Raw genomic sequence first — 13387 nt, 5'->3', positions numbered from 1 at the left:
CCACTCCACCATTGAGCTATCTCACCAGTCCTTTTTAGTTTCAGACAGGTTCCTGCTAAGTTGCTGAGGCTGGCCTTGAACTTAAGAGCCTCCTGCCTCATCCTCTCAAGTAGGTGGGATTACAGGTGTGCACCACTGCACCTGGCTTATTTGATTCCATTTTTGGACCAGAATATAATTCATCATTTTACTGTTACAGATGTTTTTTTTCCCCAAGTTCTTGGTTTTGTAGTAGTGTGCTCTGCATATTTTTGTGCATAAGCTTGGTGCACACAGGCAGGACTTTCTCCAGGGTACGTACATGTCTAATAGTGGGATTGTGGGAATGTAGACTATATCTGTATAATTCTACTCGATATGAAAATGTTCCAACCAACAATAAGTATTCCAATGACTCTACCACTACTTGACATTGTCAGACTAAATATTTTACTAATATGGTAGGTGTGAAACTATATCTTAATTATATTTAAAATTTGTAGGGCTGGGGATGTAGTCCAGTGGTAGAGTTTGTGCTTAACAGCCATGAGTTCCTGGGTTCAATCCCTGGCAGCACAGAAAGTATTTCCCAATTTCCAGAATATTAGTAAAATTGAAGAGTGTTTTGTAAGTTTATGAACCATTTCAAGTTTTCTCTTTTGTGAAACACCTAGTGTTTTATCCATTTTTATTTGATCTCTGTGTGTACGTGTTTATATTCTGGGTATTAATCCTCTGTCAGTTAGCTTCTCTCAATTTTGATTTGCCTTTCACTCTTTAAAAATACATATTAATGTAATTGGTTTGTGATTTTTGCGTCTTAACACAAAAACTCTTTCCCTGATGTTATGTAGATGCTCTGTCATTCTTTAAGAGTTTTGTAGTTTTGCTGTTCACATTGAAGTCTTTAATCCATTTGGAATTGAATTGCTGCACACCTGTATGAATAGGTAGTGATCCAGATCCTTTTGTTTCATACATATAACAATATAACACACAACACTATTCACTGGTGCACCTATAACACTGACTGTTGGAAACCAGGTGTCTAGTTCGCATGTGTCTCTGAAGTCTCTTGGACTCTGTTAATGTTTATCTTTGTGGCACAATTCCTGGCCCTGTGCTCTCCTATTTTCCAAATGTTCTAAGAGTTAATTGAATTTATAGTTAGGTGAGAAAGATAGAAACAAAGTTGTTTAGATATTTTGATAGTAAACCTGAGAGTTAATGTGTTCTTTGTATTTTATTTGGTCATAAAGTTCACAAAATTTAGAGATGAGAATTTTATGCTTGTGTTTTCTTTAATGTGCAGTATCTACAAGCTATAGTAATACAGACATGATTTTAAACCTGTTTGGTTGTGCTGTTTTTAATCAAAAATTTAATTAACATTGAATCTGGACCACTTCCCCGAGCAGTAAATGGATAATGCCTGGCTGGTGAAGCCACATGAGACTATAATTAGATCTCATGAAATAATGGTCTCAAATTATTTTAAGTGCTTGTAATTTTTAGTTGTATGCAGGACCATGCACAACTATCAAAGGGAAAACTCAACTGGGAATGTGTATGCTGGAAACTATTTACTAAGGGCACAGGGAATTTTAATGTACACATTCAGCCTGGGAAACTGTCTTGTTTATTAAATAAAGCAGAGAAAACAAGAGCGGAATCAGCACAGTGGGAAATAAGGTCACCAGATAAAGCTTTTTGGCTGCACCGTTTCCTGTTCTGGGTAGCCCTGCAATCCACTGAGAACTGCATTCCCCTTATCCAGAATGCAATTTCCCATTTCCTGTCACTTGTCTCTACCACCTTCCCCCATTCTAGAGCTGTCAGGCCAAGGCAGTTCAAACAGATAAAGACACAGCTAATTTGTTGAAAAGCACAGAGCTCTCCAGTAAACAGCTTCTTCCTGTATGACTAGGTAGAGATGACTGAGGCTTTATCAGAATAAAAATGAGATCAATTTGTCATTGTAACCTACTAGACCACACCTATACAGCAGGTCAACTTGTCCTTGATTTTCTTCTGCAACTACGTAGCTACACAGAGAAGGGATACCTACAGTAGCCAGTGTTTTGGAGGTAATGAGCCTTTTCAATCAGTGTTTAAAATTACAAAACAAAATAGTAGCTGCTCAGGGGAAGACATTCAGTTCCGGTGATGGTAGTGTCTCAGGATGCATTTCAGAAAGTTCCATTTTCACACTTTCTGAATTATCAAAGTGGTAAAGGCATTGCAATGTTGTAAATGGCTAGTAAAAACAGATGCATCCCTTGTCGGGTTTAATGAGGGGGATCAGAAATTGTTATGAAATACAATAAAGATGTATTCCAGAGGACAAGAGGAAGCTGAATAAAAAGTAACCTCACATTTTACTGAGAAATTACTATATTCAACGTAGCTACAACTACGTTGAGGACTTTTAAACACCTTTTGATAAATTAAGGGTAAAAAACCCAGGTTGGCCCAATCCCACTACATCACTAATTGATAATAAAGGACAAAAGAACAAACACTATAGTATACAGTCTGAAAAAAGTAGTCTACCCTATCTTGACTTGTGACTTGGGTAAGAATCCACGTGAGTTCTTTCTTACAAAGTTCATGTCTCTAGCTCCCTGACTTTTGAAATTCAAGGTTATGTAGAAAATAATTTGTACTGAGTTGAGATTACTGATTAACTACATCAGGGGCTTCCAGGTCTTCTAACCCGCTGACTTAAGAGTTGGAAGCGAGCTTGGTTGGCATCCTGTCCCCAGTGCCTTCATGTCCACATGAACTTGACTCACAAAGAGCAGAAACCTCAAGCTAGGTCTCTGGAGGCCCTAGGCAGTGTTTTTTTTACATTACTTGTTATTTTGGTAGAGAGGCCACTGCCCACAGGATTCCTCAGGTTTGCGAGGGTTGGCTACAGTAGGACAGGGAGATAGGACCCTGGGTTCCACTTCTAGCTCTGCCTTGACTACCCGTTAATTATGGCTGGCAGTTAAGAGAAAGAAAAATTTTGGGCCCTATGGAAACTTAAAAGAAAGGAAGAATCCTGAGCTCTAAAATTTAAAAAACGTTAGACAGAGACCTGGACAGGTGGAAACTAGACTGTCCAGGGAGTGCAGCCAGCAGGCACAGCACAAAGAACTGAACAGGGTGAAGTGATGCAATGACAAGAGAAGGACACAAGGTTGCATAAGGGAAAAATCAACAGGAATTAGCCTCATTAGAAACAAGGGGTAAAGGAGAAAGTCCAGGAGTAAATTCATAATTTTTTTTTAGACCAAGAATTATTTTGCTATTCAAAGCAAATTCTGCTTCAGTCAATTTCTGTTCGTAACTACATTCCTAACAATTTAGGCATTCTACATTGTGTCTCTACCCAGTGACACTTTGGAATACTAGTCAGTTTGGAACACTAGGCAAAGATTTTTCCAAAAGGCAAAGGTTCATGTCTACAAAGTTAATGTTACATAAACATTAAAGAAAAGTACTTAACAAAAGAAACGTTAAATAAAAGGTTTTGCTTTTATTTAAAATAAAATGCATTTATACAGTCTTTAAACCATGGATTATTGGACAATACTGGTATCCACCCCTCCCTGGCACCCTTTTGGGCTATGTGAGCTAGGAATTTTCTGACTAGCACCAATGCAGATTGTAACAGCGCAACAGACTAGAACCTTGCCTAGTCCAGGCCTAAGAGTTAAGGACAACATGGCAAATCATGACCATAATGAAGTCATTCTTAATTTAGCAGATATTAAAATTGCATATTATCTTTTAAAAGCATTTAATTAATGCAAGGATGCTACATTTAAGCCATTTTCTAGTTGTGAAGTTTTTAAAAAAAACTGTACAATTTTATAAAATTTGTGTTTGTACATTAGTTACACAAAATTCATACTTCATAGACCTTTACTTCATATTGTAATGCAAAAGTTGCATATTTTAGGCAGACAGTGAATATGCTGGTGCATACTACAAGTGTAATACAATATGGTGTAAAAATAAAAACAAGACAATATACATACATGCTTATTCAAGGACAAAAACAAACCAAGCATAACAGACTAACAGCATTTTCCTTCAAGGTCAAACAATGACATTATTAAACATCAGACATCTTTTGTAGGCCTGATTTTATATTGGGGATGGGGGCTAAATGGCTACCAGAAGTAGGTTATTTTAAAACATGAAATCAAATTAAACATACATTAAAACACATGCATTAAACATGATAAATAGACTTCATATAGGTTAAGCCCTGCATAACTTTAGAGTAGATGGCTTATTTCTTACAATTTGGCTTGCTTAAATCAGTGTGGTTTGTTCCTGATTTGCCCACTTTTCAGTTTCAATTCATGGCTCTAAGAAATGTGTGCCATATTCAATAGTCCACTTATTGTATCATGATAGCAGATTAATAATCGTGCTTGTTAGTGCACATATTAACCAGTCTGGTAAGGCAAAAAAGTTTTTCATGATAAAATTATAAATTTCAAGCTTACTTTATTAAGCAGCATATAAGAAACAACAGCTTTTAAAGTTAAATATTGTTATGGCCATGGAGTTTCATTATACAGTATTTCTATTCACACCCAACCACTGGTAAGTTTGTAGAACATCTCTTCATCTAAACTCTCATTCTGGTCTTTTGCACGTGTTGAGAGAAATATGTAGCCACCAATGAATTCATGAACCACTTTGCAATCTACTTCAGTACAAATGAAGGATAATCGGACTTCATCTGCAAACTCCACGGTTACCTAAAACAAAGACAAAGAATTATCAGTTCCAGGAAAATTCCAGATGACTGGGTCCTGTCAAGCTACTGTGCTGTGTTTAAGTCCTGTCCTAATCATAAAGCATGTCAATCCTCAAATAGCTACTCTTCTAAAACACCAAAGTAATGATGCCTTTAAGCTGAAAGAATGAGGCAAATACCCCCCTTCCCCCATCCCTTTAGTTTTCAATTCTGAAGAGGAAGACGGAACACAAGGGTTTTAGGTCATTAAGTTCCCAAGTGGTCTCTGGTGATTCAATTAATGAGGCTGTTTCTCTTGAAGTCCTGGGAGAAAATCCACTTCCTGTGTTTTATTTAATATTTCCTTCAATATTAACCTTTAGGTATCTTGTTTAAGTATTTCAGAAATGAGTTTTATTAAGTGATAGGAACTGATACAACATATCCAATATGAGCCTAAACCAAATGACTTTTTAGAAAAACAATTTGGTTTATTTTTGGGGTACTGAGGATTCAACTCAGGGCAACTCAATCACTGAGCCACATTCCCAGCCCTATTTTGTATTTTATTTAGAGACAGGGTCTCACCGAGTTGCCTAGTGCCTTGCTGTTGCTGAGGCTGGCTTTGAACTCACAATTCTGCCTCAGCCTCCTGAGCCACTGGGATTACAGGTGTGTGCCACCATTCCTAGCCTGTTTATTTTAAACATTTAGGTACTTCAAGGTTAGGGGTGACATGATATATAGTGGTATATGTGCCAGGTCTTAGAGCCCAAAACTGAATTAGTTTTAATATTGACTTAATATTATCTGTTATTTACTAAGTGTGTGGTCATGGACACTGGTGGCCTTTGGCCTCTAAATCTGAGTGGCCTCAATTGTAAAGTACAGACATTCCATCTACCTTAGAAGGCGGTGGTGAGGGTTAAAGATAGGGCATAGAGGAAAACATCTAGTATTATGCCTGGCACAAAGCAGGCATTCAGTACATAATGATGCTATTCCAAGTGGAAGGGATTTATTCATTGTAGAAAGACAACCCTAAAAAAGATCAAGCAATATTCTAAGCAATTGTTATGTCTTTAGAATTTTAGTTATGAAATAGGCAAGTTTAAGTGAGAAATGAGTAACCAACCATGGTCTATATTTTAAGAAAACTTACTCGTTTTTATCATAAAGACTATATATTTAGGTAGCACTGTTACTAGTTTACCTTTTTTATTTTTAAATTTTTTACTTGTGGATGGACACAATACCTTTATTTATTAGTTTTCATGTGGTGTGAGGCAAGCACTCTACCACTGAGCTACAACTGCAGCCCCACTAGTTTACCATTTTGATCTCCCAGTTAACATTCCACTGCTTCATGTTGCTGAAACGCCATGTTTTAATGGCATCTCCTGTGCTGGCATCCATTCTAATTAATCGGTTGTATGCGATTCCAATAAGTTCTTCTTTTTTGCCCCCTTGGAACCTGCAGCATTAAAAAAAATCAAACATTTAAAAATGCGTATGTGTATGTGGGGAACGTTTAGGTCTGTTTTTCTTCCAAACAAGTTTTCTCTAACCCTAAATAAAAGTGCTATTCTTTATGAGTAAAAATAGAAATATAATCATTTTGTTTATAATGTAAAAATTAAAAATACAGCAAATACATCCCAACATTCCTTAAATTTTACTGTAGAACAGGATAATGTGCCGGTAGCTATGTGTTAAATGTTCGGCTTCTAATTACAGGAAGCAGATGAAGTGAGAATGCAGATTAAGGTTTACAGAGGTACTTAGTAGGACTACTGACCTTGCAATGAAGTGTGTGATGCCAAATTCGGGTAACGACTGCCAAGCTTGAATGAATCTCATCTTGGCTTCAATCAGACTCATCTGAGCTACATTCTGATGGGCCTCCAAAATTCTTGCTGTTATCTAAATATGATTAAATATCATCTTTACCATTGGACATTATTCTTTCATGGCAGAATCCAAAGATTGAAAGACTGAATTATGCACCCCACCACAAAATTATATATTCCAGGAGTTGAAAATAGAAAATATTTGAAGTTACATTTGGGAATTTTAATAAAGTAATACATAAAGTATTTTCAGACTATAAGATGTTCTTAATTTTAGTTTTCATATATAATAAGGAAAAAAATACTATTAAGTATGTAATTGCCACACTTGAGACACATTCTATTATGAAACAGTATTCTCCTATATATGTGAGACACACAGAGTTTATGAATTTATTTCTTCTTCCCTTTTTGTTTTTTTGTAAATATGGAGAACTTACCAAATCTCTTACATAGCCTGGCTGTAGATGGCAATGCGAAGAAAGAAAAAGGAAGCGGAAAGAAAAAAAAGAGGCAATCAGAAAAAATGGTAATAAAGCAAAGAAAAAGTTGCGGTAACCTGCAAACCAAAATTCCAGCCAAAAACCATGCGAAAAATTGCTTTAGGTGGAAACCAAGCAAAGTAAATGCAAGAATGAAAATGAACACGAGAAGCAGCAATTACTTTCCATCAGAATACCGAGAAACACTCCACATTTCAGAATGTTAAATGTTATTAAAATGAAGGGTAGAAATTTGGTAGGAAGAAAATAAAAAGTGCAAATACCTCTCTTCTTGCCTCATATACCAGTTCTTACTGGTTAGGGTAAAGCTAATTATTTTAGTAGTAAAGTAAAAATTAATGCTCATAAACCTTTAAAGTCTTCTCGTATTTAGTCAAATATGATACATGCACTGCTTTAAGAAGGGAAGCTGAGGACATAAAACAAGTGCAGTGTCCATACTTTATTTACACAAGAAAAGCAAACTCCTTAATTACCATCTGTTTTTTGCATCCTTTTTCCTGGAAGTAAAAATAAAGAGATGCCATATACTACACTAGGAATTGTGGCCATAAATATCAGCCTACTTCAATTTGGATTAACAGAGATAAACACAAAGGACAACTCTTTAAAATTTAAAAAACAATCCAGTTTGATTCTCATCATTTAAAAAATATCCACAGCAGGTTGAGTTAACTTTATTTTTATTTTTCTGAGGTCAAATCATATTACTGAGGGGACTGGAGGTTAAGGAGTGCTGAAGTGCTGAAATGGAGGACGAAATCCAATGGCCTCCGCAGGGCCAGATCTGCTGTTGCCCGCAAAAGTGAGTTAACTTGTATAATTTGGGGATATTAAAAGTAGCTCAGCTTTAATATAAAAAAGGTTAAATTAAGGACCCAAGAGGAAAATTGTGATTATGCCATGGTAGCATGCATGACTCTGCAACTGCGGACTCCAGCATGCCACTAAATTCAGTTTTAACAATTGCTGAGCATTATGTCTGATGAGTAGCAGCACGGTACCTGACACAGTAGCAGCTAGACTTCTACCAGTATTTCCTATGTGCTAGGGTAGTCAAGCACGGACACTTCTAGAAACAACCTATAAGTCTAGTTAGAGAAAGGATTTAAGACTGCATTTGACTGGATGTTAGCACAGAAAACCAGAGATCAAGAAAGATCCTTAACCATGGACCACACACATACTGCCCTCCTGTCAGCTAAAGAGAACAAAACATTGTCTTTGTTCTCAAGAGAATTATCAGTTGACAATTTAGTTAAGAGCTCAGGGTAGAAAAATATTATTTCCTGATACCTGACATTGAAATGATAACAGTGCTAAGATTTGAAATCATTCACAGCCTTTGAAGGCACAAGCGAATCCACTAATTTTAGAAACAACTTTCCTTACCAATAATTCTTAAGTGAAATAACCAAGAATAAAACATGAAATTATGATTTGCTTCATTTTCCCTTTTTAACTTAATAATCTACATTCCATAGAGTTCCCCAGGGCAGCATTTCCTCCGTTCCTCACTACTCCCACATCCTATGACTATGAGATAAACAATTTCCATGTAGCTTACACAACCTCTAAAACTTAAATACAAATACTTTGTGATTAAAAAAACTCCTGAACATTTTCTAGCTAAATGCCAGACCCATATAATAAATATTACATTTAAAGTTATGAAATTAAGGGGACTTTTCATTATGTTTTGAAATATTTCTCAACAAAGATAAAAACAAAACTAGATTAAAAAGCAATATTTATTTTAAAGGTCTTCTCTGCTCCCCCACCCAAATTGAAGCTTTTTCCTTTTATGGCCTGGTGTCTGGTGCAGAGAATAGCAGGGGCTATCCCAAGTGAAATTCCCCTGTGAAGGGCCTTTCACGTTGTACTGACGAACCATTTTCCTAAATAGCAAACCTTTTATGGTATTAATTTCCAGGAAAGACATTCTAAACAGGAGACAAAAAGCAGTAAATTTCAATTAAAATTTAGCAAACTTTGTAACCCTGTACAAAATCTCAGTTAGGTTCTAACTGTTAATGTTAAGTCAGTGTTGGTGTGTAGACTATTTCTACCCTTATAAAGTTAATTTCAAACCTAGAAAATCCATTTTAACAGCAAGAACAGGTATTAAAAGATTTCACTGTGAAATGTTGTCTGCTTTAAATCAATTATATAAATTAATAAAACTAAATGAATTAAGGAACTCAAAACTTTAAGATGATTTTTAATTCCCTGAAAGAACATATTGTTAATAGAAGTAATTTCCTCAGGCTGTTTTAGAATATATGCTCAACTATTCCACCCTGTTTTTGTCCTATTAAAATGTTTTTGTGGGGCTGGGGATATAGCTCAGTTGGTAGATTGCTTGCCTTCCATGCACAAGGCCGTGGGTTCAATCCCTAGCAACACACAAGCACACACAAAGGAAGTTTTTGTAATGACTAACTTAAAAATGATTAAAGTTTGTATTTTTCCTATTTTATATTATTACTATTATTATTATTATTTTTGGTACCAGGGATTGAACCCAGGGACGCTAAATCACTAAGCCACATCCCCAGCCCATTTTTTATTTTGAGACAGGGTCTCACTAAGTTGCTTAAGGCCTTGCTAAATTGCTGAGGCTGGCTTTGAATTTACAATCCTCCTGCCTCAGCCTCTCAAACCACTGGGATTAAAAGCATGCACCGGTGCCTATTTATATATTTTATGTTCTAACCAGCTGATAGGGAAGACTGAAAACTTTTGATAGAAGAAACAAAATTTAAATGATATGTACAAAATTATAAAACATCAGAATGCAATAGATTAAATATAATGAGATACCTGCTTGTTCTTGTATTTTTTTAGATACCGTGGGGACACCAAACATTCAGGATTTATATCAGTTGTGATCTGCTCTGGTATTAACTGAGGATCTGGGTTTAAATGCTGCATCTTCAGAAAGGAAAGAATATTCTGGACTTCTAAGTTGTAAGAACTGTCTGCCATGGTCTTGCCTTTGGAGGCTAATCTGCAGGCTGCCATCCAGTGTGCATACTGTTTTTCCTATTGAAAAAAAATATTGAGGTATGACATTACATGGTGATGCGGGTATCACATGGTGGGTTTCTGAGGATAAAATATAAGGATGACTGCTCAACTCACTTAGAAATTAGAGGCAAATAAGGTTTACTTTTAATTGAAAAACTTACATTGTCACAACGAAGCCAGATTTCATTCATGCCCTCTGCGACTGGAATTAGGAGTTTAATGTTAAATTTTTGGCCTGAAATGTTTACATCTGGGGTAACTTCACATCCTGTAATAAAAAAATTTAATTATAAAAGTGCTTAAATTTACCTTTAAGAAATCTCAATCCAATGAGATAGCTTCTTTTTGTGGGCTTTTAACATGTTGGATTTTGTCACCCCCCCCCTTTAGGAATGATCTACATACACCTATACAAGGTGGACAGTTGATATGAAAACAACTTTGGTATTCAGAATGACACTTTATAGGCAAGTCTTCAGAAATACATGCATTTATTCGTTATTCAAGGATCTAGATAATCAACACCTTTAAGCATTAGTGGGCAGCTTTTTGCAAGAGAATGATGTGCATGTGAAGGCTCCCTACAAGCTATTCAAACTGTCTGTGCTTAGTTTATGTCACCCACAATGTCCTAAGATCACCCAGGAAGTCTGATGCTTTGCTTGCCAATCTGGAGCAATAGCTCTTTTCATGGAGTACAAGGAATTAAACACCAGTATAGTCAGAAGAAATGTTATAATTGTCATTTCCTGGCCTCCATATAAATACTTAAAGTATTAAATAAAAGAAATAGAGCACTGCCATGTCTTACGCATTAAGTCAAATTATTTAGGAATTATTTTATAAAAGGAGCCAGGGTTCTTTTCTTTGGTCCTTTTGTCCAAATACTGATATTTTCATTTAGAGAAGCAAATTATTTTACATATGATAAAATATGTACATACAAAATGTATCCAAGAGATGGGCTGGGCCCTGGGAGTAACTCAGAACTGGTCGTCCAAGGGAGGTGCAACCTTTGTTAGACTCAGGCAGCCGGGAACCTCCTAGGAAGTTGCTTACAGCTATTAGCTCTAGAAAAATACCTCACTCCTTGCTGCATTCTGTATCTCCAACTCTTTAACTCTCAGCTTGGAACTCAAGTCTGACTGGAGTCTAAATCTCACTGGGAATGAGTTTGGAAAATATTTTCTAGCCTTTGCTGTAAGGGAAGAGAAAGTAAGAGAAGTGAGGAATAGACACTGAGGAGCCAATCAACTGCATCTGCCACCAGGTAATGTGGATACCAAGAGGGTAGGATGTGCCACGTGAGCTTATGAGAGCAATCAGGGGACACAGCTTCCTAGAGAAAGTGACCTCTAACCTGGAAGTGAGTCATGAGACTTTTTAGTGAATAATATCACTGCAAAGAAATCAGTGAGCAGCAGCAGGATGCCTTCCACCTGTCCAAGAACCAAACCAACTTGGAGAATAAACAGTACATCAACCAGATGAAAGAGGTGAAGCAGCAGTGTGAATAACCAACAGATGCCACCAAAATGGGAAATGAAGGTATGGCTCCACAGACTGAATGAAGAAAGATTAAAGTCAACAACTGAGTCCTCATTTAGGCTTATCCTAGGCTGCAGGAAGCAAGCTTGCTACAGTTGCCACAAGGGAAAGGAAACCTGGCCCTCAAATACCAGCTCCTAGTTCTGAAAAAAGGCTTTAGATTTAACAAGACAAAAGGTAACTCAAGTTGGCAACAAGGAGTCTCAGGGATATCCTGTGCGTGCTTCAGGAGCCAGGCTGAGCAGAGTAAGGAAGACAAAACCAGGCAGGGAAGAGGGAGAGCTTGGCCAGACCCTTATCGGTGCCAGCCACCCCACTGGTGACTAGGGAAACCAAGAGGCTAAGGACCTGATGCGACCAGCTTTATCAGTGAGGGAAGGGAAGAAGAGCAGGATGCCAACAAGGAAGAGAGAAACCAGAGAAGCATAGGAGGAGAGGACTGTATCACAGTTAAAAACGAGGTAAAAACAGACAAAGAGGCAGCCCCTGCAGAGTGAGGAAAACCTAACTGTCCTTAATGCTAAAGATCAAGAAAGAGATACCATAAATTTACTTGACAAGTGAGAAAAGCAGACTCATACAATTCAAGCCAGGTCTCCCCTAAGAGATAACCAAGTATTTATGTAGAATTAAATACAACAGGAAAAACTGAATAAAAACCACTTCTAAACATTTAAAATGTACCCAAAGCAGTGAAGAACTGCTACTCCCCACTCTACCCCACTGCCGGTGAAGTCTACTCAACATCAGACCAACAGAAATACCACAGGCCATTCAAGGCTTTCCTTACCTCGAAGGTTCATCTGATGAGCAGGTGTGCCACTGGATTCTTCTTTGCTCTTATAGCAAGAAATAGATGTATCTTTGAAAGTGCACCAATATTGCTTGTAACCTTTTAAAGTCAGCTTTTTTGGCCTAGTATCAAGTAGAATTAAAAGAAAAAAAAAAAAAAAACCCTTTGAAGTAACTTTGTCAATGTTGTTTTAGTAGTAAAACCCTACAATGTTAAAAAGTCTGAAGCCGAGTTTTACACGAGCTGAAATCAGTTCCCTTTGGCCAGTGTCTTATATACAGGGTTGCTGCTATTGGATGGGCCCTCCCTTCTCAATCTACTCAGGAAGATCCCAAAACGCTGCATGAGCGGAGGGCCCAGGTTCCAGTATTTCTCAGTTAAAGCCATCTCATCACTAGCAGCTTACTGGAAAGTTTAGGAAAAGAAAGGTGTAGGATCTCTCAGCCATATCCCACGTGGATGAGAAAAGGGTTAATTGCCAAAGGATGATGTTGGCTGTTTATCAATCAATTACCCATAAACTTATCTACTCAATAAACACACAGGAGCCAATACTCTTTCTAAATGAGAGAGGACATAACAGGTCTGTCCATGCCAGCTCTGGCCTCTGACAACATGGAGTAGCCCATCTCTTTTTTATTTATAGACACAGGTAAAGAGAGCAAGACTGGGAGGAGCTGCTTCTGTGATGGACAGGATAGGGTAGAGTTAGGGGAGCCATTCTCTTAGGGGGAATATTCCAGAAGGAGATAGGGAACCACTACCATGCAGCGCCACACACTTCCCGGCAGTTCGTAGAAGCCAGATATCTGTATCCCATGGTGCAACCTAGTCTCATTCTGCTAAATAAGGATGGCTTCCCACAGAAGGGTAAAGTAAATATTCATCATTTGAAGCTCTCTAGGCTCCATAACAACCTGCAGGGGCATGAGTGTCTGCAGGA

General features: G+C 37.4%; 1 protein-coding gene across 6 annotated transcripts in view; it reads right to left on the bottom strand.

The window, feature by feature from the left end:
- Positions 1 to 3482: 3482 nt before the first annotated feature.
- Positions 3483 to 13387, bottom strand: part of FERMT2 (FERM domain containing kindlin 2) — an 84282-nt gene continuing 74377 nt past the window's right edge. For 2 of the 6 annotated variants that reach the window (XM_079121074.1, XM_079121076.1), the window contains 8 exons: positions 12442 to 12566; positions 10265 to 10371; positions 9897 to 10118; positions 7550 to 7573; positions 7011 to 7031; positions 6519 to 6643; positions 6053 to 6194; positions 3483 to 4742 (listed from right to left, as the gene is read on the bottom strand). In XM_079121074.1, coding sequence (XP_078977200.1) covers positions 4569 to 4742; positions 6053 to 6194; positions 6519 to 6643; positions 7011 to 7031; positions 7550 to 7573; positions 9897 to 10118; positions 10265 to 10371; positions 12442 to 12566 — 940 coding nt within the window. In that variant the 3' untranslated portion in view covers positions 3483 to 4568. The remainder of the gene's footprint in view (positions 4743 to 6052; positions 6195 to 6518; positions 6644 to 7010; positions 7032 to 7549; positions 7574 to 9896; positions 10119 to 10264; positions 10372 to 12441; positions 12567 to 13387) is intronic. The other 4 variants (XM_079121075.1, XM_079121078.1, XM_079121077.1 and 1 more) reach the window with 2 other exon arrangements.

This window comes from Sciurus vulgaris (assembly GCF_902686455.1).
Source record: "Sciurus vulgaris genome assembly, chromosome: 2".
Taxonomy (NCBI): Eukaryota; Metazoa; Chordata; class Mammalia; order Rodentia; family Sciuridae; genus Sciurus; species Sciurus vulgaris.
This window is presented reverse-complemented; position numbering and strand designations above follow the sequence as displayed.